Source organism: Astyanax mexicanus, chromosome 11 (genome assembly GCF_023375975.1).
Source record: "Astyanax mexicanus isolate ESR-SI-001 chromosome 11, AstMex3_surface, whole genome shotgun sequence".
Lineage (NCBI taxonomy): Eukaryota > Metazoa > Chordata > Actinopteri > Characiformes > Acestrorhamphidae > Astyanax > Astyanax mexicanus.
The window spans coordinates 918,861-942,841 of record NC_064418.1 but is presented as its reverse complement, the minus strand read 5'-3'; the positions used below and the strand labels follow the sequence as shown (position 1 = coordinate 942,841).

General features: G+C 40.1%; 1 protein-coding gene across 1 annotated transcript in view; it reads left to right on the top strand.

The window, feature by feature from the left end:
• nlgn4xb (neuroligin 4 X-linked b) overlaps positions 1-23,635 on the top strand; it is a 31,768-nt gene extending 8,133 nt beyond the window's left edge. Inside the window, exons 2-6 of the mRNA XM_007227694.4 lie at positions 1,844-2,537; positions 11,727-11,879; positions 17,882-18,067; positions 18,750-19,539; positions 20,420-23,635. Of these exons, the coding sequence (XP_007227756.1) occupies positions 2,084-2,537; positions 11,727-11,879; positions 17,882-18,067; positions 18,750-19,539; positions 20,420-21,278 (2,442 nt within the window). The 5' untranslated portion in view covers positions 1,844-2,083 and the 3' untranslated portion in view covers positions 21,279-23,635. The remainder of the gene's footprint in view (positions 1-1,843; positions 2,538-11,726; positions 11,880-17,881; positions 18,068-18,749; positions 19,540-20,419) is intronic.
• The last annotated feature ends 346 nt before the right edge of the window (positions 23,636-23,981 follow it).

Genomic DNA, 23,981 nt, shown 5'->3' with positions numbered 1-23,981 from the left:
ATTATTTGAGGTCTGAAATCTAAAAGCATCTTTTTTTGTTATTTCAGCCGTTTCTCATTTTCTGCAATAAAATAAATGCTTTAAATGACAATATTTGTATGTGGAATTTGAGAGAAATCTAAATGTTGTCAGAACTTTATTCCAGATGTTGTGCAGCTGTGTTTATAAGGCTGGATGCAGTTTTGGAGCAGCAGAATGTAAATGGCTGTGTAACGGCTCGTGTTTAAAACAGTGGTTCCAGGCTTTTGAACAGCGGTGTTTATAAGTATGCAGCCATCATTAAAATGAATTAAATTTTAAAGGGGGAGGGAGGGAGGGGGTGGGAGTGGTTTTGGCTGGCAGACTGCAGCGCACTGTCTCTAATGAAAAAGGCCTGCTGTATAAATCAGACAGCCTCCTTCAGCCCTCGTCTATTAATGCTCCAGGCCATTAACACAGCTGTCAGTGAGCCCCCGCATCGCAGCGCGCTGTTAGCAAGATCCGCACCTATTGATTTATATAACCTTCCCTTCACTGCTACACCTCAGAGGTAGAGGAAAACGACTGAAAACACGACAAGAAGTCTTTCTAAGTGTATAATGTGGATCTATTACAGATACTGGCCCTCAATTAACTTAAAACAGCGGGAGGATTGGTCGTGGGTTCGTAGAAAACGGTGAAATGTTTATTAAAAGCAAGTGGACCAGGATCTGTAACCAGTAACGTAAATTTTTTATTTTTATCCTATTTTCTCTCAAATTTACATGGCCAATTACCCAACCCTCTCATTAGGACTCCCTCTATCACTAGTGATGCTCCACCTCTTTTTAAACTGCTGCTGATGCGGCATTGCCGAGTAGAATCACACTGGTTCTGATACATCAGCTCACAGATGCAGCCTTGTGCTGAGCCACATCATCCTAGGAGTGATGAATAGGGGAAAGAATGCCATCTACTGTACCCACCCAGAGAAAGAGAGAGCAAGGACAATGTCCTCTCTCAGGGCTCCGGCAGCTGATGGCAAGCTGCATGAACAGGATTCGAACCGGACCATTGGAATAGTGATAAAAAAATAATTATAAAAAAGCATGACAAAGCTATGGCTAAGAAATACAGTTATATCGACATTAGTAAAAACTATAAAGGTCATGTCCATGTATTGCACAATAAGTTATTGGTTATTGGATAATTATTGGTAATTATTGTGTCACTCCTAGTAATGACATATACACATATTTATCTGAACATATTTCAGAATTCTTACTAATATTGCTAATAATGCTAATATTGGCACATTTGGCAAATATTGACAAATTTTCCCCAGAAATCAGTTTATTGCTTTATTTTATTTATTCTGTTATATCTGCTTTACTGGGTTGTAGTTGAGTCGTCAGGTAACCTCACTAGAGAAAATGGGGGAAAAAAATAGAAAAAAATAAAATTAAAACTAAAAAAATAATCACTATTGCAGTTTCATTATAGTTTCTTAAAATGAATAAGGGTTATCACAGTATTTCTGAAACATCCAAATATATAATCCAAATAAAAACATTATTACATAGTTATTTTGATGGGTCTAGACATACATTGCTTATCGGAAACTGTATTTGTGGACTCAGAACAGCAACTTTTAGAGTTTATCCTGCCCGAGCTTCAGCTCTCCACCACAGTCCTGTCAGCAGAGACATTTCCAGCAGCAGATGGAGATGTGTTAGAGCTAAAAAACAGAAAAACAGGATTTACAACACGATCCTCAACCAATTGAACAAAGGCCTGAGTATGTTTCTGCTCCAGCGGAGCGTGTTTACGAATAATTCTTTCAAACTGCCTCATCTCAGCTCCTCTCCCTCTCTATCTCCCACAGGATGACTGGAGCTGACTGGAACTGAGTCAGGGAAGTGACTGTGCCAGAGAGCCCGGGGGGGTGACTACGCCGTGTCTCCTGCTGTCCACACAAGGGCGAGAGGCTCCACCACCGAGGGCTTGACATGGGGAGGAACCGAGGCGCTGGTTTGATTGGTGAGCTGGCCGTCAGTCAAAGCGTCTTCACGTGAGCGGAGTAAGACGATTGGTTGTTTCTTGGATTGGAAAGTAGGGTGGAACCATGTCCAAGCTGAAGGAACTAAAGGAGCCCTTGTGGGTTCCTTCCACTGGTACCTTCTACGTTTTCGTCTTTGTGGTTTTGGGATTTACAACAGTTTTCTGCCAGCAAGTCCAGTACACCACGGTCACGACAAACTACGGGAAACTTCGGGGGTTCAGGGCTTTGCTGCCCAGCGAAATCCTGGCCCCGGTGGAGCAGTACCTGGGCGTACCTTACGCTCTGCCCCCTACAGGCGAGAGGAGGTTCCAGGCCCCTGAGCCGCCCAACTCCTGGCCCGGCATCAGGAACGCCACCCAGTTCGCCGCCGTGTGCCCGCAGTACCTGGAGGACCGGCTCCTGCTGAGCGACATGCTGCCGGTCTGGTTTACAGCCAACCTGGACACGGTGGCCACCTACGTACAGGACCAGAATGAAGACTGCCTCTACCTGAACGTCTACGTGCCCACAGAGGAAGGTAAGCCAAGTCACTATTATGTTCCTTTCAAAGAGCGAAGTGTGTCCATAATTTCGTTATTGTTGTATATCCTAGGAAACATTGCACTAGCATGGCTGCAAAACCAAATTCCAAACCAAACATGATCAAACTCATTGGCAGAACCAATCATCTCAGTTGAAATCTTTATTTCATTGGGAGACAGACAACATGGTCAATATTAGTAGCAGAGCCAATCAAAAGCTCTGTTTTAGCCTGGAAAGGGTGAGTGGGACAGCACACTGCCAATCTCAAAGGAAGAGCCAATCAAAATCTCTATTTCTGATGGGGAAATGTGGGCAGGACAACACACTGTCAATCTCAGAGGCCAAGCCAATCAAAATCTTAATTTCAGTTGGGGACGAGACAACATGGTCAAGATCAGTAGCAGAACCAATCAAAATCTCCAATTCTGCCTGGTAAGGGTGGGCGGGACAATAGATGGCAATCTTAGAGGAAGAGCCAATCAATATGTCAATTTCTGCTGAGAAAATGTGGGAGGGACAACAAACTGTCAGTCTCAGAGGCAGAGCCAATCAAAATCTTTATTTCAGTTGGGGACGGGACAACATGGTCAATATCAGTAGCAGAGCCAATCAAAATCTCTGATTTAGCCTGGAAAGGGTGGGCGGGACAATAGACTGTCAATCTCAGAGGCAATGCCAATCAGAATCTTTATTTTAGTTGGGGGCGGGACAACATGGTCAAGATCAGTAGCAGAGCCAATCAAAATCTTTATTTCAGCTAGGGGCGGGACAACACACTGTCAATCTCAGAGGCTGAGCTAATCAAAATCTCTATTTCTGATTGGAAAATGTGGTCGGGACAGCACACTGTCAATCACATATCAAATCAATCAATGAAAAACTACATTTTAGGGCTGTAATTGACCCCAAACAATTTTTTTAAATTTACTAATTTAACACAAAGGATCATCTGTAAGTGCGTTAGTGTGTCAGCGTTCAAAAGATCAGTTTTAGTTACTCTTTTTTCTGTGTTTTGCTAATAAGCGACAGAAGCTTATTTTTGAGTGTGATTATCTGAGCTGGAGTAATCATCCTTTGCCATCTGGTCAGGCCGCACCCTGTGGGCACACTAACACTCAATACACAATACACTATATACACACAATACACAATACACTCAATACACAATACACTATATACACACAATACACACTAACACTCAATACACAATACACTATATACACACAATACACAATACACTCAATACACAATACACTATATACACACAATACACACTAACACTCAATACACAATACACTATATACACACAATACACAATACACTCAATACACAATACACTATATACACACAATACACACTAACACTCAATACACAATACACTATATACACACAATACACAATACACTCAATACACAATACACTATATACACACAATACACACTAACACTCAATACACAATACACTATATACACACAATACACAATACACTCAATACACAATACACTATATACACACAATACACAATACACTCAATACACAATACACTATATACACACAATACACAATACACTATATACACAATACACTATATACACAATAAACAAACACAGAATTTTTCTAGAACTTCATGAACTTTGGCTCGGTTTCGGGGGACACCGGAACAGATGGTAATGGACGAATGTCAGAGTCACTCGTTTAACGTCTCTTCGATCGATGTGTAATGATCTTTTAACGATTTAAGATGACCTTTAATGGAAATTTCTGCTGCGAATCAGAGAGAAAATAACAGTAACAGCGACACGTCAGCCTGCTGAAGGACTGCGGGTGAGTCAAGGGTAAGTGGTCAGATTACAGGGCTTTGTTTTTCTGAATTATAGGAACACAGGGCTCTTAAAGCCGGACTCTTTACTTATTTCGGGAGATCCACGCCCACAAATAGCGGTGATTCACGTAATCTGGAGCTGCTAGTAAACATCATAATAAACACAATTCAGTTTGAACACACCTTCAGTTTTCTCCCCAATTCGGAAGACGCCTTTCAAATTACCGCTCCAACACATTAACACTGCTCTTATCACTAGTAAAGCCCCCAAACACCAAGAAAGTGAAGAACAACATACAGACCTCCTCCAATCAACGCGAAGAAAGACATCGGCTCTTTTCTATCACTATCACTGGCTGGATCACAGCTTTGATCCATTAGTTAATACCAGAACTTTCCTCGATCTATCTATTTTAACAGACGCTCTCTCTGACTCCGGCTGCTGAGGGCAAGCAACATGACCAGGATTCGAACTATCGATTCTTAAATAAACACAACCTTTTACTGAGGATTCTCTCTTTTCCACTTCAGTTTATTGAGCAAAGACACTGTTTATGGATGCCTTTAATATCAGCGTAAATATATTATTTAATTAGCGCAATGTTCTTTTCCACCTTAAAAGCTGAAGATGTCAAGTTCAAAGCTCCTAAAGCCTGGGTATAGTGACAGCAGCATTTAAGGTGGAACGGTAAATTTGTACAGTCTTACATCTTCATGTGAGTAATTTACTGAAGGTAATAAAGTCTATTTAATAAAGCTAGACAACACGTAGTGCTATGGCTTGTGGAGGTGCTACCTTAAATGAGAAATATGGTGGGATTTCTTCTTGAAAATACAGCACTTTTATTCGATGTGATTGGGGCATAGAGTTGCCCATTCACCTTTAAAAAACTCAAAGTAGCACTGAGTACTTTAAAGTGCATAGATAGTATAAAAAAATGTAATTTCTAATAAAATGGTCCAGTTAACATTCCTTTGTAGGGTTTAAACGAGAAGAACTTGACTTAGATGTTTTTTAGGCATTTTATATTTTTTTACTGGGAACCAGTTGGGCATCCCAATTGGTCTCCATCATTCCAGCTCACCATATTCTCACATGGGTTCCATCTCAGCTCCATGTGCAGAGTTCTTCCCATATTTAACATATCTTGTTCCCATTACTGACCCTGATTGGATTGGTCCAATCACTGACATATGACCAAATGTGGGGCCAACAAGGAACCCAATGGACAAAACGTTCTGGTTTCCAGATGGACTACACATACAGGCACCACATGAGCTGAGATGTTATCAGGGAAGAAGGTGTTTCTAATAAAGTGGCCACTCAGCTTAATTTACTTTAATGATTGATTTGTGACTTTATATCGTATTCAGTAGTAATAGCTGCTTTATAAAGCTGAGCAAAACAATATATCTGATAAATTTGCTAGAAAACTCTAGAATTGGCTGAAGAATCGTATGCAATACTCTCACAGCAGACTCATAACAAAGAAATATTAAATATATTGTACTGTATTGACTGGATTTACAGTGATTCTGCTCACCAAGACTTCACGTTCTGCAGTGTAGGCTGAACGGAAGGCCTTTAGAGAACCAATAAATCATGCAAAATGTTGCAGCAGCATAAAATTGAAGTTCTTCACCCAAGAGATCTGGATAAGATGGGAAGGCAAATATGAAGAATGTCACATTTTATTAACGTAGTCTTGGGCATGTGTGTGTTTCAGCTGGTTAAGGTTGGTTTAAGATGGTCTTTGATGGTCAAGGTAGCTTGGCCTGTGTTGGTCATGATGCTCAACCAGTATATATACACACACACACATATATATATATATATATTACAACTATATTTTAAACTCAACATTATCACCTAACAACCACAGAAACTATAGACTAATACAGGCTCTCTTATTATCTTTATGTTCTCATTCCATCATGTTTTGTTTTACTTTTTAGCACCAAAAGTCCTTTATATCTGCATTTTGTATTTCAAGGAAGAAATGAACAGTAATTCACAATTAATAACACACAATTAATAGTGTTCAATAGTGTTCAGTGTTGGCTCTACATATGGACGTCAGTGATGGACCCAATCAGGGCCATTAATGGAACCTGAAGAGGTTAAACATGGGCCCATTTGATGGAACCCATTTGACATGGGTTAAGGTTGGTGGTGTTGATGATGGAACCCATTTAGGGAGCCCAACCTAGAACCCACCTGGAACCCAACTAGAACCAATCAAGAACCCACCTAGCCCACAATCTACCCATATGAGCCCCACACAAACATGTTGGCCGAGGCCTGGTCGAGTTAAAACATTCTCTATAATGTGTTTTTCAGCTTTTTCAGCCGATCTCGTGTTTATTCCCTAAAACTCAAAGTAAATTAAAGTAAAGGTAGAAGTCAGCAGCTCCTCCCAACAGAGTATCCACGCAGGAACCCGCCTTCAGAGATTCTGCAGAGGAAAACAAAGCAATTTGGAGTCTGAAAGAAAGCAAGTCCAATGAGAACTGCAGCACAGAGCATTAGTATGGTTTAGATCAACAAAAGCGAATGTCTCAGAGAAAAGTGTACGTACTTAGCAATCAGTGCCGACCGCCTCGTCTGGAGAAAATCCCAAAGCTTTAAAAACAACTGTCATCAAAATCTCCAACAACTTCTGTCGAACAGAAACGGCCTGCTGTTCTCAGAGCTACAGGGAGGAGGATAACAGTATTAAAGTACGGTCAGTAGAAACCTGTAAACACCGACTTTATGTATTTATGTGACGATAGAAGATCTTCATTTTCTTTTGTTGAGTTTTGGGACTTCACGTTTTTAGTCTTTAGCTTATTTTTAATTTTAGAAACATGATTATGAAAGAGTAAAAGCAGGTACATAACAATTTCACAGCAAATAATCACCCTAAATCTATGTATAAAATATTTCTCATTATGATTTTGTTTTGTAAGATTTAAATAGCTTTAAAATGGACTCAAGAAAATGTACCAACATGCTGAAAAACTCCAGCTCTAGACAAGCTGGTCATCAAGATAAAATCATGCCTTATGTTGGTGGGTAGCTCTTGACCAGTATATCCCAAATCTCGCCAATCCTAAAATTCAGGACTAAGATTACTGTACCAACACATTTAAAAGTAGTAAAAGTAGTGTTATTATACAGTATTTTTATTATTATCTTCTATGTGTGTCATTAATCAGGATGTAGCCTTTAGCATAAGGTATTGTTCACAACTGGTATCGCTAACAACGATAAGCTGGCACATAGAAATTGGGGCATATTATATATATATATATAAATCTGTGTAGATTAACATCCAGGGCTTGACAGTGTTTGACTTAAAAAGAAAATGTCTTTTTTGAGGATTACAGTTTTGTTTACTTAGACATTCCCTCAGCTTCCCCATTAAGAGAAGGGAAACATGGCGACACCCTTTTTCACTTTGATTCAGGCGTCCTAACTAGTGTCGCCTAAAATGTGTCTTATAATCTGGTGATCTTTATGTTTGAAAACAGATCAGAAAATAGACTGTGATTGATTGTTCGCCTTATGATCCGGTGCACCAGTTAGTCCAGTTACTGGGTTACTGATTGTCTTTACACACCAGGAACACTTGATATTTTCTTTTTGTCAAAGTATTTTTGAGATTTGTACCCAAATTTCATCCAAATGTTGCTTGTGTTCCAACTTTCAATGCATCAACTGACTGTTTACTAGATCCATCCTTTGGTTTTAATGCATAATGTCTGGTTGGTTTAAGGCTTGTTGCTTTACATGCAGTGTTTACAAGATATAGGGTCTTTATTGCATTCTTCAGCACTGGGGAAGAGGAAATCCCATTCCCATTTATTTTACTGTGAAGCGGAAGCTCTTAGAGATCTTTAGGAACTATTTGGGAATTTATAGGCCAGTGTATGTTGTAATTCACTGATTGCGCATTCACATATAGTACACAATACACACAAACCAGACGTTCAGCCTGGTTTGGCAATTTACTTAATTTTTTTTACGCTCTTATTGCCTTTTTTAGACAAAAGAGTGGGAATAAATGTTCCAACCGGAGAGGTTTTATTTTAAATCCTCATTTCTTTTTTTTTCTCTCCTCAGATGAAAATTAGCATTTCATTTCCCCCCTCTCTTTTGTCTCTGCATTCTTCTTTTTTCCCGCCAGGTGATCGTGAGCATTTCATTAGCGGCTGGGTGCGCGAGAGGCGCGAGAGGTGCCGCGAACGAGAGACAATGGGTCGGTACAGGGCCGGATATTATGCCATTATTCCCGGTGAAATACAGGGATGTTGTCATGATCCCATTAGCGCTTTTTCCAATTTAGCGCGCATTTATATTTACCGTAGACAAAGGGAGGCGCAATTAGTTCCCCCGGAGGGTCGGAGGGATTTATCTGCGTCTGTGCAGACAGGATTCTCTCTCTTGTGTGTGTGTTGTGTGTGTTTTTTCCAAGTCATGGGAATGCAGCACACATCTCAGGGCGACAACACGGCATGAATCACGCTCTAAACATAGCCCTCGCTGTAGTAACAGCAGCAGCAGCAGCGCCGGAGCCACTCAGTGACTCTTCCTCTCTTTAAACCGCCGCCTGATGGCCGAGGGTTGGTTCTGGTGAAGGTGGCCTCGCAGAAACAGCCCGTGTGTGTGTGTGTGTGTGTGTGTGTGTGTGTATGTGTGTACTAGCACTGGGCTTAGTCACGCTGTACTCTATGAGTCAGTGGAGGGGAGGCCGGCGTTTCAGGCCGAGTCACTCTGGACTCCGCCGTGATTGGAGGATGTGACATTAGCGGGGGAGGTGCTGTTTATTTGTACATTACTATTTAGCGTTATTTATTAGCATTAGCATTGTGCTAAACCAGGTACAGCAGCTGATCTCCACTCGACCTTCAGCTTCACCTTTCATGACCTTCACAAAGGAAAACGACGACCACATCACCCAACACAGAACACACACAGCCTAATATCAAACATAGTATATCAAAGAAACAGTTCAATTATAACATCATTCATTTATGTGAGACAGACAGTTAGACAGATAGAAGGACAGACAGTGAGACAAACATTCACACAGATCAATACATTCTGAGGTTAGACAATTAGACATATAGAAAAAGAGACAGACACACATTCACACAGATCAATAGATAGTGATGATAGAAAGATAATTAGACAGATAGATGGACAGACAGACAGACAGACACTCACACAGATTGATATATCCTCAGGATAGATAGACAGTTTGACAGACAGATGGACAGACAGACAGACATTCACACAGATCAATAGATACTGAGGATAGACAATTAGACATATAGACAAACAGACAAACATTTACATAGATCAATAGATAATGATGATATATAGTCAATTAGACAGAAAGAGAGACAGACAGACATTCACACAGATCAAAAGATAGTGAGGATAGACAATTCAACAGATAGAAGGAGAGACAGACATTCACACAGATTGATATATATTGAGGATAGACAGAGAGTTAGACAGATAGATGAACAGACAGACAGACATTCACACAGTTCAATAGATAGAGATGATATATAATTGGACAGATAGACAATCTCACAGATCGATATATACTGAGTATAGAAAGACAATTAGACAGACAGACAGATCAATATATACTGAGGATAGACAGACAATAAGACAGATAGAAGGACAGATATATTTACACAGATCGATATATACTGAGGATAGATAGACAATTAGACAGACAGACAGACAGATCGATATATACTAAGTATAGATAGACAGTTAGGCAGATAACCAGACTGACAGGCAGACAGACAGACACACATTCACACAGATAATACTGATAATAGATAGACAATTCAACAGATAGATGAACAAACAGACTGAGAGGCACAGAGAATCGATAGACAGATAGATGAAAGACACAGACATACACACAGACAGACAGACAGACAGACAGACAGATAGATAGATAGATAGATAGATAGATAGATAGATAGATAGATAGATAGATAGATAGATGATATTGGTTTTTAATGTTCTGATTTCTTGGTGTAAACAGTGCTGTGAGGTGTGAGGCTGGGTTGGGGAGTGTATAGAGAGGTAGACAGGTGTTAGGAGTAAGAGCTCTGCTGAGCGCACTCAGTAGTATGAATGTAAATTAATCCCGTTAGCAGGTGTGTTTAAAATTTACGCCCCGGAGAAGCGGGTTTAAATTCCTCCTGTGTTTTTCTTTTTTCTGGTTCTGGTGGCCCGGGGTTGTTTTCCGTACGGCTTCTCTGTCGCCTGATAACCTCTAAAACCCCCCCGGGGACCCGGCATTCATCTATATGCTAATCTAGCCCTAAAAAAGGCCTGATCAGAAACGTAAAGTGTGTGAGTGTGTGATTACATCTGCGCTGTGTGATCCGCCGCCGCTAACGTGCAGCAGAAAGGTCAGAGCTCACAGCTGAGGATCTCACATCTCTCTAAACCCCTCAGACTCATCTCCCATCTCTCTCTCTCTGATATACAGACAAAAACTATACAGGTGTATCTCAAAAAAATCAGAATATCATTGAAAAGTTACTTTATTTCAGTAGTTCAGTTGAAAATGTGAAACTCATATATTATATAGATGCATTAAACAAACAGAGTGATATATTTTAATAAGTGTTTATTTATTTTATTGTTGATGATTATGGATTACAGCCAATAAAAAAGCCAAAAATCAGTTTCTCAGAAAATTTTAATATTATATAAGACCAATTGGATCTTTTGGTACAGTGTGGGCAGTGTGCCAAGTCCTGCTGGAAAATGAAATCTGCATCTCCATAAAAGTTGTTTTCAGCAGAGGGAAGCTGTAAGATATGAAGTGCTGTAAGATTTTGTGGGAAAACAAAACTGCACTGACTTTAGACTTGATAATAAAACACAGTGGATCAACACCAGCAGATGACAGACATGACTCTCCATCAAACCATCACTGATCATCAGTAAATTTTACATTTTAATTTGTAAATCAAGGGAGAAATCAGAGTCTGGAGGAAGAGTGGAGAGACACACAGTCCAAACATGCTTCCCTCTGCTGACTTTTAACTTTTATAGAGATGCGGATTTCCTTTTCCAGCAGGACTTGGCAGACCGCCAAAAGTACCAATTGGTTTTCATTGGCTGTAAGCCATAATCATCAGTAATAAATGAAATAAACGCTTAAAATAGATCACTCTTTGTTTCACATTTTGAGCTGAATTACTGAAATAAAGTAACTTTTTAATTATATTCTAATTTTTTTAGATGGACCTGTAGGGTACATTTATTGCGATGATATCAGGGGTACTGTATATATTTTTTTATTTGACTGTGTTTTTTATCGCTCTGTTTTTCAGACACGCAGGAGGATGATGGGCTGAAGCCGGTGATGGTGTACATCCACGGCGGCTCGTACGTGGAAGGCACGGGGAACATGATTGACGGCAGCGTCCTCGCGAGCTACGGCAACGTCATTGTGGTCACCATCAACTACCGGCTCGGCGTTTTAGGTCAGTTTTTAAAGCTCCTTGAATATCATGTGGTTGGATACCCCTGTTCAAAGTACACATTGTGTAAATAAGTGGACAAAAACTTTGAAACAAAAAAATTATTAGTATTAGAAACTAAAAAAGCACAATATTTCAAACATTAAAAACATGTTAAAAAATAAACTAGCAATGTGCAAAGATTGATATTTCTCCAGGCCTCCCTGTAGAGTCAGGAAGTATATTATATGCAAATTTAAGATCAGGGTGAGGTCACAATGAGGAAAGCTGCATAGAACGAACCTGGCATGCCCCCCCCCCCCCCTTCCTTACCCATCAACCCCTACCAGAGCCCCACCCACTAGATCAGTCAAAGAAACACCATTTCGGTTATTTTTGGTTATTTTGGTTGAAACCTCAGATAGTACACAGCATTAGGATTAGCCATCAGACTTCTTCTGTGGGAGGAATCTGTACCTGCTGTTTGTGGCAAGTGAGCAGATGAAAGAGATGTAAGAACTTTTAAGTAATGAATTTTGTGCTTCTATCACAGTTAAGCATGAACTACATTTTTTTGTGTTTTGTCATTTAGCAAATGCTAACGCTTAGCTAACGCTAAAGTGTGGGTATGTAAGGTTAGTGGAGGTGAAAGAAGGTGAGCAGTCTGAATGTTTTGCACTGGAATGTGCAGATTAATGTGCTTCACTGAGTATCATGAAGAAATGTTCTTGTGTTTTACTAGTTTTGTTAATATTCAAATTTTCTCTTCCTGACCCTGCTGACAGCCAGCGAGAGAGACCTGCTACTGCGCAATATATGTGCATAACTACCCCGGGGCTATCCCACCATTCCACAAAGAGAGAGAGAGAGAGAGAGAGAGAGAGAGAGAGAGAGAGAGGGAGAGAGATTTTACAGCATATTAAAAAGTAAAAACGATGTTCACAGAGAGAGCGAATCTCTGATCCTGTGTCACCTAAAGCTTTCTCACCACAAAACATCTTTAAACGCACAACATAACGAAGTTCAGCAGAGTAAATTAATGACCGGAGCATCTCAGCATGGTGTCATCTGTTGTGGCTTGATGTAGAATAACTCTGCTAGTTTGTTTTATGCTACAGCGCAGCGGGGTGCTGATATTACACCGCCTACAATAATAAGTACAGCATGATTTAAAGGGCTGATCCACTGCGGTGCTAAAGAGCCTGGATCATACATTGTTTTTCTGCCCTGATAATTATTTTTAATAAGGAGTACTTTTCCAGTCTCTTTATGGCTTTGGCTGTTTCTTTCAGGACTCTAAATGTTCTTTTGGAGGCTCTACATGAGATAAAAGCAGTAGTCTGGCAGGACACATATCAATAGTTGTTTTGGAGACACTTACATAGTACTAGAATCCTATAGAGGGGGTAGCAGAAATCTGCATTATGGTACAGGTGGAGGTTCTTGTTAGATATGAGCCATATAGTGAACAATCAATGTCAATCAATGTCAATCTGGCCCTACTAAAGGTTCTAGAAAGCATCATTTTATTCATTCTAGAGCAGGGGTGATCAAACTTTTCTTCTTTTGGGCCAGAAAGAGAAATGTATGTGCAGTCACAAGCCACAGACTCTTTAAAAAAACAAATAATGAAATTTACTTTTTATAATAATACATTTTCTTGATTACTATCATTTTACTACACATCATTTTACTTAAGACACTAATTGTATCTATATTTGACAGTGTTGTGAAAACTAAGTTTTTTTCAAATTGATGTTTCGTTTCATAATGTCCATTCATATTATACACATACTCATCACGACAACTGATTCCTGACATATTAAACACACACACTTCCCTCTGAACTCTATTTTCCATTTCTTTGGAGCTGCCATGTTCTCCCAAAGCTCAGAAACGTTAATGTAGGCATAATGAAGGAAGGAAAGGAGATGAGGAGTGTTTTAAATTGGGTTTATGTCATAGAACGCCTAGGGTTGAAACTTTGAATTTGGCCATTCCAAAAAATGTACCTTTGAGTACAAGAAAGTACTTATAGTGTACCTCTGTTTTTTAGTGTGTAACATAGTACTAGAATCCTATAGAGGGGGTCGCAAAAACCTGCATTATTGTACAGGTGGACCAGTCTGAAGAGGATCAATGTCATGCTGGCCCTGTTATAGGTTCTAGGAAGCATGACTGAAAATGAAAGCAGTAGTCTGGCAAGATGAATACCAACAATTCTTCTGGAGACACTAAAATAGTGCTAGAATCCTATATAGGGGCTAGCAAAAATCAGCATTATGGTACTGGTCGATGTTTTGGATTATACATGAGCCATAGTTTCTAGATAGCATCATTTTAGTCCTTCTGGAGGTTCTTCATAAGATAAAAGCAGTATTTATTTTTCTGGAGACACTTACATAGCACTACAATCCTATAGAGGGTCTAGCAAAAATCAGCATTATTGTACAGGTGGACCAGTCTGAACAGGATCAGTGTCATGCTGGCCTACTATAGGTTCTAGGAATCGTGACTCTAGAGGTTCTTCTGGAGGTTCTACATAAGATGAAAGCAGTAATCTAGCAGGATAAATATCTGGAGACACTAACATAGTACTAGAATCCGATAGAAATGCTAGCAACAGTCAGCATCATGGTACAGGTGGGTTTTCCTCAGATTTATTTATTTTTAAACACCTGTTTTTGACCTGGTTGTGGCTCAAATGTCTGATAGTTGTGGTTCTACAGTAGAAACAAACTGCAGCACAGGTAACTAGATATGTTAGTCACTTTCGTAGTTTCTACACTGTTAATTATGTAGTAATTAATCATCAGCTGAAAGTTTGTGATGGGCGTTCAGGTGACCGGATCACTCAGGTCGTACATTAATGTCAAGTTCAGCAAAGCCAATGAGGAGCAGAGCAGAAGGTCGTCAGGTAGAAGGTACATCACTGCCGATGACAAATCAAGTGCTTTTTCTTCACGCCGGCGTCTCGCTACCGTTCAGCCCATCGGCTCACTGAGATTTAGCCATCACAGATAATCCCAAACCTTTAAATCAGGTCTGGAGCGAGACGTCTGTCCGCACGGGTCAATGCCTCATTAAAGAAGCGCTAAAATACACCCCCTCATGAGCCGATGACCCTGGAATAAATTGTCCGGCCAAAAAAAAAAAAGGGTCCTACATCACAAAAGGGGATTTCAATTAACCTTTATCAAAAGGCCGGCTGGGAGAGGTGATTTATGCACGGTGGGTGAAGGTTACCCAGGGCTCTTTCAATTTGGAGATTGGTGCCGACGCCTCCCTGGAATTAGCCACGCCACCGGCCAAGCTGCACCTGCTGAAAGTGAAGTTTAGACAGTGCCCTGGACCTCAGCAAAATAAAAAAACACCATTCAAGGTCAGGAGGTCTTAAAAAGGTGACTTTATGAGACTTTAGTGCAAGAATTTAATTGGCTTCATTGTTTAAAATGGGTTTTTCTTTAACCGTTTTGCAGTTTGAGACCTTTTTAGGGTTCGAAAGGTTAAGCGACCCCTTACCTAAAACTGCAGTACTGCTTTAAAATGAAAAGAAGAGGATAATAATTAGTTAAATTTGCTAGCTAAATCTCCAAGAACCTTTTCCTTTTTATTTTCAGTATCATATTTCTAATGTTCTTAATTTCTGACATAATATGACCAGTATACCTATGTATGATATGTCCAGTTCTGTCTTTTAAAAAAAAGGATTTGGCATATTCCACTGAATCTGTGCTATTTCTGTCTCCAGGAAATTACATGTTAAATTTGTCGCGCAAAAAAACTTTAAAATACTGTACATTTTATTATTAAGCATAGTGTCTTGTACATTGATCAAATTGCAAAAGTAAGACACAGTATGTAAATAAAAAAGTAATAAAAACTACTTAAAACACTTAAAATTGCATTTGTTAACTGTTCCCACTCTCCAGCCATAAGAGATATTTTAGATTATTTAGATATGTTTCATGTTTTTGCTAATTCTATGCTAAAAACTCATTTCTGTTACTTTCTTTCCTGTTACTCAAAACTAAAAAAGTAACAGGAGTGAGTTCCATCAGTAACAGGAGTGAGTATTTTGTTAAGAATATCAATTATTTGAACATTCAGTCAAAGTTAACGTAACCCAGAGGTCGTTCTTTTTCTGAGAGTAAATATGAAATATTAATTAACTGTGAATTATCAGTACAGTACACTGTAAAACCTAACTGCATTTCTTACTGAACTCATTTAGTTAGCATAACTTAAATATTACAGAAACTTGGCATCACTTATGCTAATAAAGTCAAACTAACTCAAAAATTATGTGTTGCCTTCTTGCATTTATAGCTGTTTTTTTAAGTGTTTGTTTTAAGTGTTTGATTTGAGTTAGTGTAACTTAAATAATGTAAGGCATTTAGTTCCCTCAAATGAAATAAGTTGATGCTGTTTAATATGCAGTAGTTCTTGTAACTACAGCCTATTTATTTGACTTTAATAGTTGTAAATGAGTTTTATCCAAAAAATGATTAGACTTAACTTATTAGGGTTTACAGTGCACCAGTCCAAAATACTTAAATAAACGTTTGAGTTTATTTTTAATTTGTACTCTAAATCAGTGTAGTAGTGTATCTCTACAGCACACTGTAATAGTGAGTAGTGATCGTGTGCAGTCGTGTTTTTGCACTGCAGGTTTTGAGCTGGTTTATATGGTGATTTTAACAGGAAGCAGTTCAGCTCAGATTCAGAGAGACGCGCCATCTGGTGAGACGGAATCATCAGGTGTAATTGATCATACAGCCGTGTCCTTAAAAGGCAGATTAATCAGACGAGGCACAAAGCGCCACTGCAGCGACGTAAATTACTATCCTGCACCTCCTCGAATTAGCAGCCAATTTATTAACGGCCGTGACGCAAATGAACCGCCCGAGCCAATCTGCAGCTCTGCCTGTGTACAGTGTTACAGCCCGTCTTAAAGGGGAAGCGCTCTAAATAATCAGCAGAATTCAGAGTTTGAGGTGAATTAACTACTAACAACTAATTGATTACAATACAAATATATATACATACAGCTGAAGAGATTCAGTTTCTCTGATTTTGCTATTTATAGGTTTATGTTTGAGTAAAATGAACATTGTTGTTTTATTCTATAAACTACAGACAACATTTCTCCCAAATTACAAATAAAAATATTCTCATTTAGAGCATTTATTTACAGAAAATGAGAAATGACTGAAATAACAAAAAAGATGCAGAGCTTTCAGACCTCAAATAATACAAAGAAAACAAGTTCATATTCATAAAGTTTTAAGAGTTCAGAAATAATCAATATTTGGTGGAATAATCCTGGTTGTTTTTAATCACAGTTTTAATTTCATGCATCTTGGCATCATGTTCTCCTCCACCAGTCTTACACACTGCTTTTGGATAACTTTATGCTGCTTTACTCCTGGTGCAAAAATTCAAGCAGTTCAGTTTGGTGGTTTGATGGTTTGTGATCATCCATCTTCCTCTTGATTATATTCCAGAGGTTTTTAATTTGGTAAAAACAAAAAAACATGTAGTTTTTTCCAGAGCTGTATACGCTTTTTATTTAGCACCCTAACCATTGCTGGGCAAGTTCATTGAATTTACTGTATTTGGCGATCTCAGTAAAATGCATTTATGTTGCAGAGATTTTTTATATTTTGCACTTTTCCTTAACTAAAATACAAATACAACATTTTGTTAAAGTCATTTATATGGAATGTAGACTCCAGAGGTAATATCCTATGCTGTTTTGATTGTTTTTTAGTTTAAGTATTGTATAGACCGTTTCTTTCCACTGCTGCACGGCCATTATCACATTGATTAAAGAGTTTGTCAGAGTTACAGATCTAGATCCAGTTTGCAAACATTAAATAACACCACAAGACAGTACTATTGCTATGCTGCAAGACTTTCGGTCTTAGTGAGCACTTTTCAATTCAACCTAAATTAATATTTTGCAGAACTGTTCAAGGCTGTAAATTACTACCACTGAACAACGGCTGTAATTTGTTTTTCAGGGTTTCTGAGCACCGGAGACCAAGCAGCCAAGGGGAACTACGGCCTGCTGGACCAAATCCAGGCTCTCCGATGGGTGAAGGAGAACATTCAGGCTTTTAACGGAGATCCTCGCCGAGTCACGATATTTGGATCTGGAGCTGGAGCTTCCTGTGTCAGCCTACTGACCCTGTCCCACTATTCAGAAGGTATACTACTGATTTTATTAACTGATTAAACTTAGAGTTTAAGGGTGTTTTCACACTAGCATTATTTAATCTGGTTAAATAATAACTCTCGCTTGGTGTCAAATGTTTTCCCCATATCTGAGATTAACAGCTGTTCAGGTGCAGTTTAACCTGGTTTATTACCCACATAATTACTAGAGCCATAAACAAACTGCTCTATAAATGGCACAGAAATACAAAGTCAAGTCCAGAACTTACTGTAGAACCTTTTTCCTGTATTAATTTTATTAACACCTCCCACCAGAAAGATGTGGGGTGTATTTTTAGATATCGAATGATCTTAGAGATTTACGCACAACTTTAAGAATGATGTAACTTTCAGGCGCAACAATTTTATGCCTGTTTCCTAAAAGGCTTCTTAGTCTCCAAAGTTACGAACCAGTGTTAAGTACTTCTTGATGACTTGTTGACTCCGCCTCTGCATCTACTCTGGAAGTACACCATCATTAGAAAACTTTATTAAATTAATTTTAAAATATGATATCTGCACTTACGTCCATCCCTCTCATTTGTCACACTCTTCGTGAGAAACTACCTCAGTGTAAATGTGTAGAGTTGTAGATTTTTTGCTGATGTAAATGTTTTTCAGTCCTGCTTGCTTTCTGTTAGCACCATTTAACTGTCTCGTCCATCTGTCCTCCAGACCTTTTCCAAAAAGCAATCATTCAGAGCGGGACAGCCCTGTCCAGCTGGGCGGTGAACTACCAGCCGGCCAAGTACACTCGCATGCTGGCCGAGAAGGTGGGCTGCAACGAGGACGACTCCATGGAGGTGGTCCAGTGCCTCCAGAACAAGAATTACAAGGAGCTCATCGAGCAGAACATCACGCCGGCTAAATACCACATCGCTTTCGGCCCTGTGATCGACGGAGACGTGATCCCGGACGACCCGCAGATCCTGATGGAGCAGGGCGAGTTCCTGAACTACGACATCATGCTGGGCGTCAACCAGGGAGAGGGGTACAAGTTCGTGGACAGTATCGTGGACAGCGAGGACGGCGTCACCGGAAACGACTTCGAGTTCGCCATATCGGATTTCGTCGATAACTTGTACGGCTACCCCGAAGGGAAGGACACCTTGAGGGAAACCATAAAGTTCATGTACACGGATTGGGCGGATAAGGAGAACCCGGAGACGCGTCGCAAAACGCTGGTCGCTCTTTTCACGGATCACCAGTGGGTGGCGCCGGCTGTGGCCACGGCGGACCTCCACGCTCAGTACGGTTCACCCACCTATTTCTATGCATTCTACCACCACTGCCAGAGCGAAATGAAGCCCGCGTGGGCCGACTCGGCACACGGAGATGAACTTCCGTACGTGTTCGGGATCCCGATGATCGGCCCGACGGATCTCTTCAGCTGTAACTTCTCCAAGAACGACATCATGCTGAGTGCCGTGGTTATGACCTACTGGACCAACTTTGCCAAAACTGGGTGAGTGACGTTTAACGTCAAACAAACACAAAGTCACACAAAGCATGATTACACAAATTATTATTAAAGTAATGCATTCTTGCATGTACACTCACATCCAAAAGTACTGGAACAGTAAGGCATAAACTGTATTTCCGCTTTGCACTGCAAATGTTTGGGTTTTGACATTGGGTTAAAAGATTAATTTAATACAAAATATCAACAATTCAGCTTTAATTCTTATGTCTTTCAAGTTTTAGACTGGTCTAGTCAATCTCTAAACTTAAACACTTACTAATAGAGCACACATTTTACCTGCTTAAGAAGAGACTAAAGGGAGGAACAGGGGTGTCACCATGATTTGAGTTAAACAGCTGTTCAGGTGCAGTTTAACTTGATTCATTACCCAGATAATCACTAGAGCTATAAGCAAACACTATTTTGCCCACTATTTCAGCCCACATATAAATTGCAAAGAAATACTAAGTGTAGACACATAGCTTGTTTTAACACAGTAAATACGCAGGTTACAGGCTGATAATACTCACCTCTTAATGGCTAAAGAGCTAGTGCTTAGCACGGTTAGCAGCTGATGCTAATACTGCTCCTTTCTCGGTGCTGGAGAAACTCCTAACTCTGTACTTCAGTGGAGTGGATTTACTGCTCCTTATAATACTTGACTGGTAGAATTCATATATAAAGTGCACCAGATTATTTAAAGATTATAGACGCACTGACGATTTTTGAGATTTTTTAGTTTGTAATGAACACAAAATGATTGAGATTGTGGTGAATGCCTGGAAAAGCATCACAAACATCCAATACTTTTGGATGCTTTTAGACTGCAAAAAAAGATTCAGTTTAACTCAACTAACTAAAATCTCTTTGTTTCCCAATTCAGGGACCCAAATCAACCAGTTCCACAGGATACAAAATTCATCCACACCAAACCCAATCGCTTTGAAGAAGTGGCATGGTCCAAGTACAACCCTAAAGACCAGCTCTACCTGCACATCGGTCTAAAGCCTCGAGTCAGGGATCACTACAGGGCCACTAAAGTCGCTTTCTGGTTGGAGCTGGTGCCGCACTTGCACAATATTAATGATTTTTTCCACTACGTGTCGTCGACCACCAAGATTCCGCCTCAGGACACAACGCCCTTCTCCTACACCAAGCGTTTATCCACCAAACTCTGGCCGTCCACCACTCGGCACCCTGCCATTCCAGCCGGCAACACCAAGCAGGCCCCGGACCAGCAGAAGACGCCGGACCATGACGATGGATCCGTGATCATCGAAGCCAGAGACTACTCCACCGAGCTCAGCGTCACCATCGCTGTCGGAGCGTCGCTGCTCTTCCTAAACATCCTGGCTTTTGCTGCTCTGTATTACAAGAAGGACAAGCACCGTTTGGAGTCTAGCCGGCGGCTGAGTCCCCCGAGGAACCTTGTGAACGACGTGCCACGAGTACCGAGCGAGGAGCTGATGTCTCTGCAGATGAAGCAACTGGATCACGACCACGATCACGACTGCGAATCTCTGCAGGGTCACGACATGCTCAGGCTGACCTGCCCCCCGGATTACGCCCTGACGCTGCGCCGGTCCCCGGACGACATCCCCCTCATGACCCCCAACACCATAACCATGATCCCCAACTCGCTGTCGGGGATACAGTCCTCATATCACCCCTTTAGCACATATGCTAACAGCACTCCCAGCAATACTGGCCTCCCTCACGGACACTCCACCACTAGAGTATAACTCTATAAGTGGCTCAAAGACTCAAAAAACTTGACAAGCAACAAATTATTTAAGTCAAAGAAAGAAAAAGAAACAGAAACAGAAAGAAAGAGAGAGAGCACCCCAGCGGTTTGGGTACGAACACTGCAGGGTGTTACAGTATTTTGTTACTGACTATGAATTATTACTATGAATTATGTGACGTCAAGCTCGATTAACCTGTATAATGTGAACAGTGAATGTATTGATTTTTTTTTACATCTAAGCCGCAGCAGCAAGTTAAGCTCGACAAAAAAAAGTGTCAGAGCAAAAAATACATAAATAAATAAATAAATGAAGAATCTTCAATCTTCAATTTCTAGGACACCCCATGGTTTATAAAGAGACCCATGGTTTGCATCCTGATCTCTTTAGTGAGGGGAGCGATGGACTGATAGATTGATCGATTGATAGATACTCTAGAAGTGATGTGACGTTGCGTTGCCTACAAAAAGCGCCCACAAGGATGTTTTTGGTGCAACCCAGGATATCATCGAAATCAGAAACCAGTTAATACTTAAAAAAAACAACAACTTTAGAAGCAATAGTAGCATTAGCCATGACTCTTCATAACCCTGGCTGGCTGTCTTGATTTCAGAGATTAATGTCCCGCCACTACCTGAAAGACCTGGGTACCACGACATGCACCTCCTCCTAGCTCTATAGTAGCTCAAAGTGATGATTGATTGCAGTTCCTTTGTTTCATTCATCTCGACCTTGTTTCATCGGATTTTACATCGGCACATTTGCGATTTGCACATCAAACAGATCAAAAAAAGAACTCTAAATAACAACCGTGTCTCCGAGTCGCAGCCTCGCCAGGCTTAAATCCTGACAAAAGAGATCAGAGTGCAGTGTAAATATCCGTGCCGTGCATCGAGCGCATCGTACTGTAAATCCAAAGAGCTTAGCTCCTGAGGGTGATTGCCTTGAATTGGCAGTAATCCCATTTCTTACTTGGAATAGTGTTATTTTAGAGACTAAAGTAATGTATATAGCATAGGCAGCAAAACGCTGCAGCTCTTAGTGTCGTTATGCTTCTAAAGACTTTTTCGTTCCATTCGCTTCGTGTGCCAAAATGCGACGAGCTTTCTTATCTGTCGGCTTCTCGACACTCGACGCTCAACGCTGCCGTCTCAACCTTTTGTCGCCATCACACTTCGGTTTTTCTATTCGGTTTACATTCAGTTTACAGCACTCCCTGAAAGCTTTCAAGTGATGGTCCAATATTTTGCAAAAAAATAAAATAAATAAATAAAAGACACCTTGCAAAAACCCTCTGTAAAAACTCTTGTCGAACTTCGCCAGTCCTCAGGAAGTCCCAACCAGATGGCGTTTGGTCATTTATTTACAATCTCTAATCCCAGTAGAGGCAAGTTGGCCAGCTTTTTTGTATCTCCACCCATTGTTGTAGCACTGCTGTGTTTTTTCCAGTGAAGGTTTTGTTGAAGCCTGGTCGCATCATTGGTCTCAGAACTCTACCATTGTATGTTCCCATCAAGTTCTAATAGTTTCGAGAGATTTTCATCCATCCCTAAATGAACATTGCCACTGTCTACTGACTGTCTACTATGGAGACATTGGATATCGAAATCGATATGCAATGTTTATGGTTTTTGGTTTGTTTTGCAATGTTGGTTGAACAGATCTATTCAAAACCAATAGTTTGAAGAGCGTTTGCAGTGTGTTGATGATGTCGTTCAACACAGCCCTTTAAACTGTGTGTTACAGTATCTACAGTAATCTAACATCTTTAACATCTTCAACATCTTTATTCCAGGCTCAGTTTTCCCAAAAGCACCACAGTGTAAAAACCTACGACTACTTTCCAGTGTGACGCTTCAGGGAACCACATCCACTTGGGTTTGTTTTTCGTTGTTGCCGTCGTCGTTTCGTCTTTCTGCCAAGTCTGTCATTGTATATACTTATTCCTCTCCTATTTTAGGCTTAGATCTGCTCTCCAACAAACAAACAATGGACTATTTTCTGATTTCTTTTAGAAAAAGAAGTAAAATATGACTTTTTTTGTTTTTGATCTTTTGTCCTTTTCTTTTTTCGCAAAAAAAAACAAGGATCGTCAACAACAAGCTCCGCTGACGATCCGCTGTATCAGCAGAGGCGATTCGATGTGAACTCTATGCTGAAGTCGTCCGTATGGAGTCCGTAACGACTGTCTTTGTCCCCTTCGGAAAGGATTTATAAGCTGACGCTTTCTGTCGACCACAAGGGCAGCAGGGTAAACTGTTGTTTTATTTTTGAAAGGTTTTGCTTTTGGCTCAAAACGTGTATGAGACTTTTCTGCTGTTGTTTCTAAAATAAAAGACCATAGATTTTAGTTACGTGTTTTTCTCTGTTTGTTTGTTTGTTTGCTTGGACTGTGCTCACTTCTGTTTTAATCTGGAGTTCAGAAACAGATGCATCAAAAAAGATGGTAATGTCATCAATGTACACCACTATATTCTTTACACAGTGATTTCTACAGTACAAGGGTTCTTCTTTCTCTCTCTACCTCAGTTCCAAATATAAAGTTTAATAAAAAGAGAATTCAATGATTTGCAAATTTTACAGACCTGGGTAGTTGTTCACAATAGCACAAAAACATATTTACCTCTAAGACTTTACAGATTGTGTTAAAAGAAGAGGAAAAAAGATGCTGAACAATGATAGATACTGTATGATCTCAAC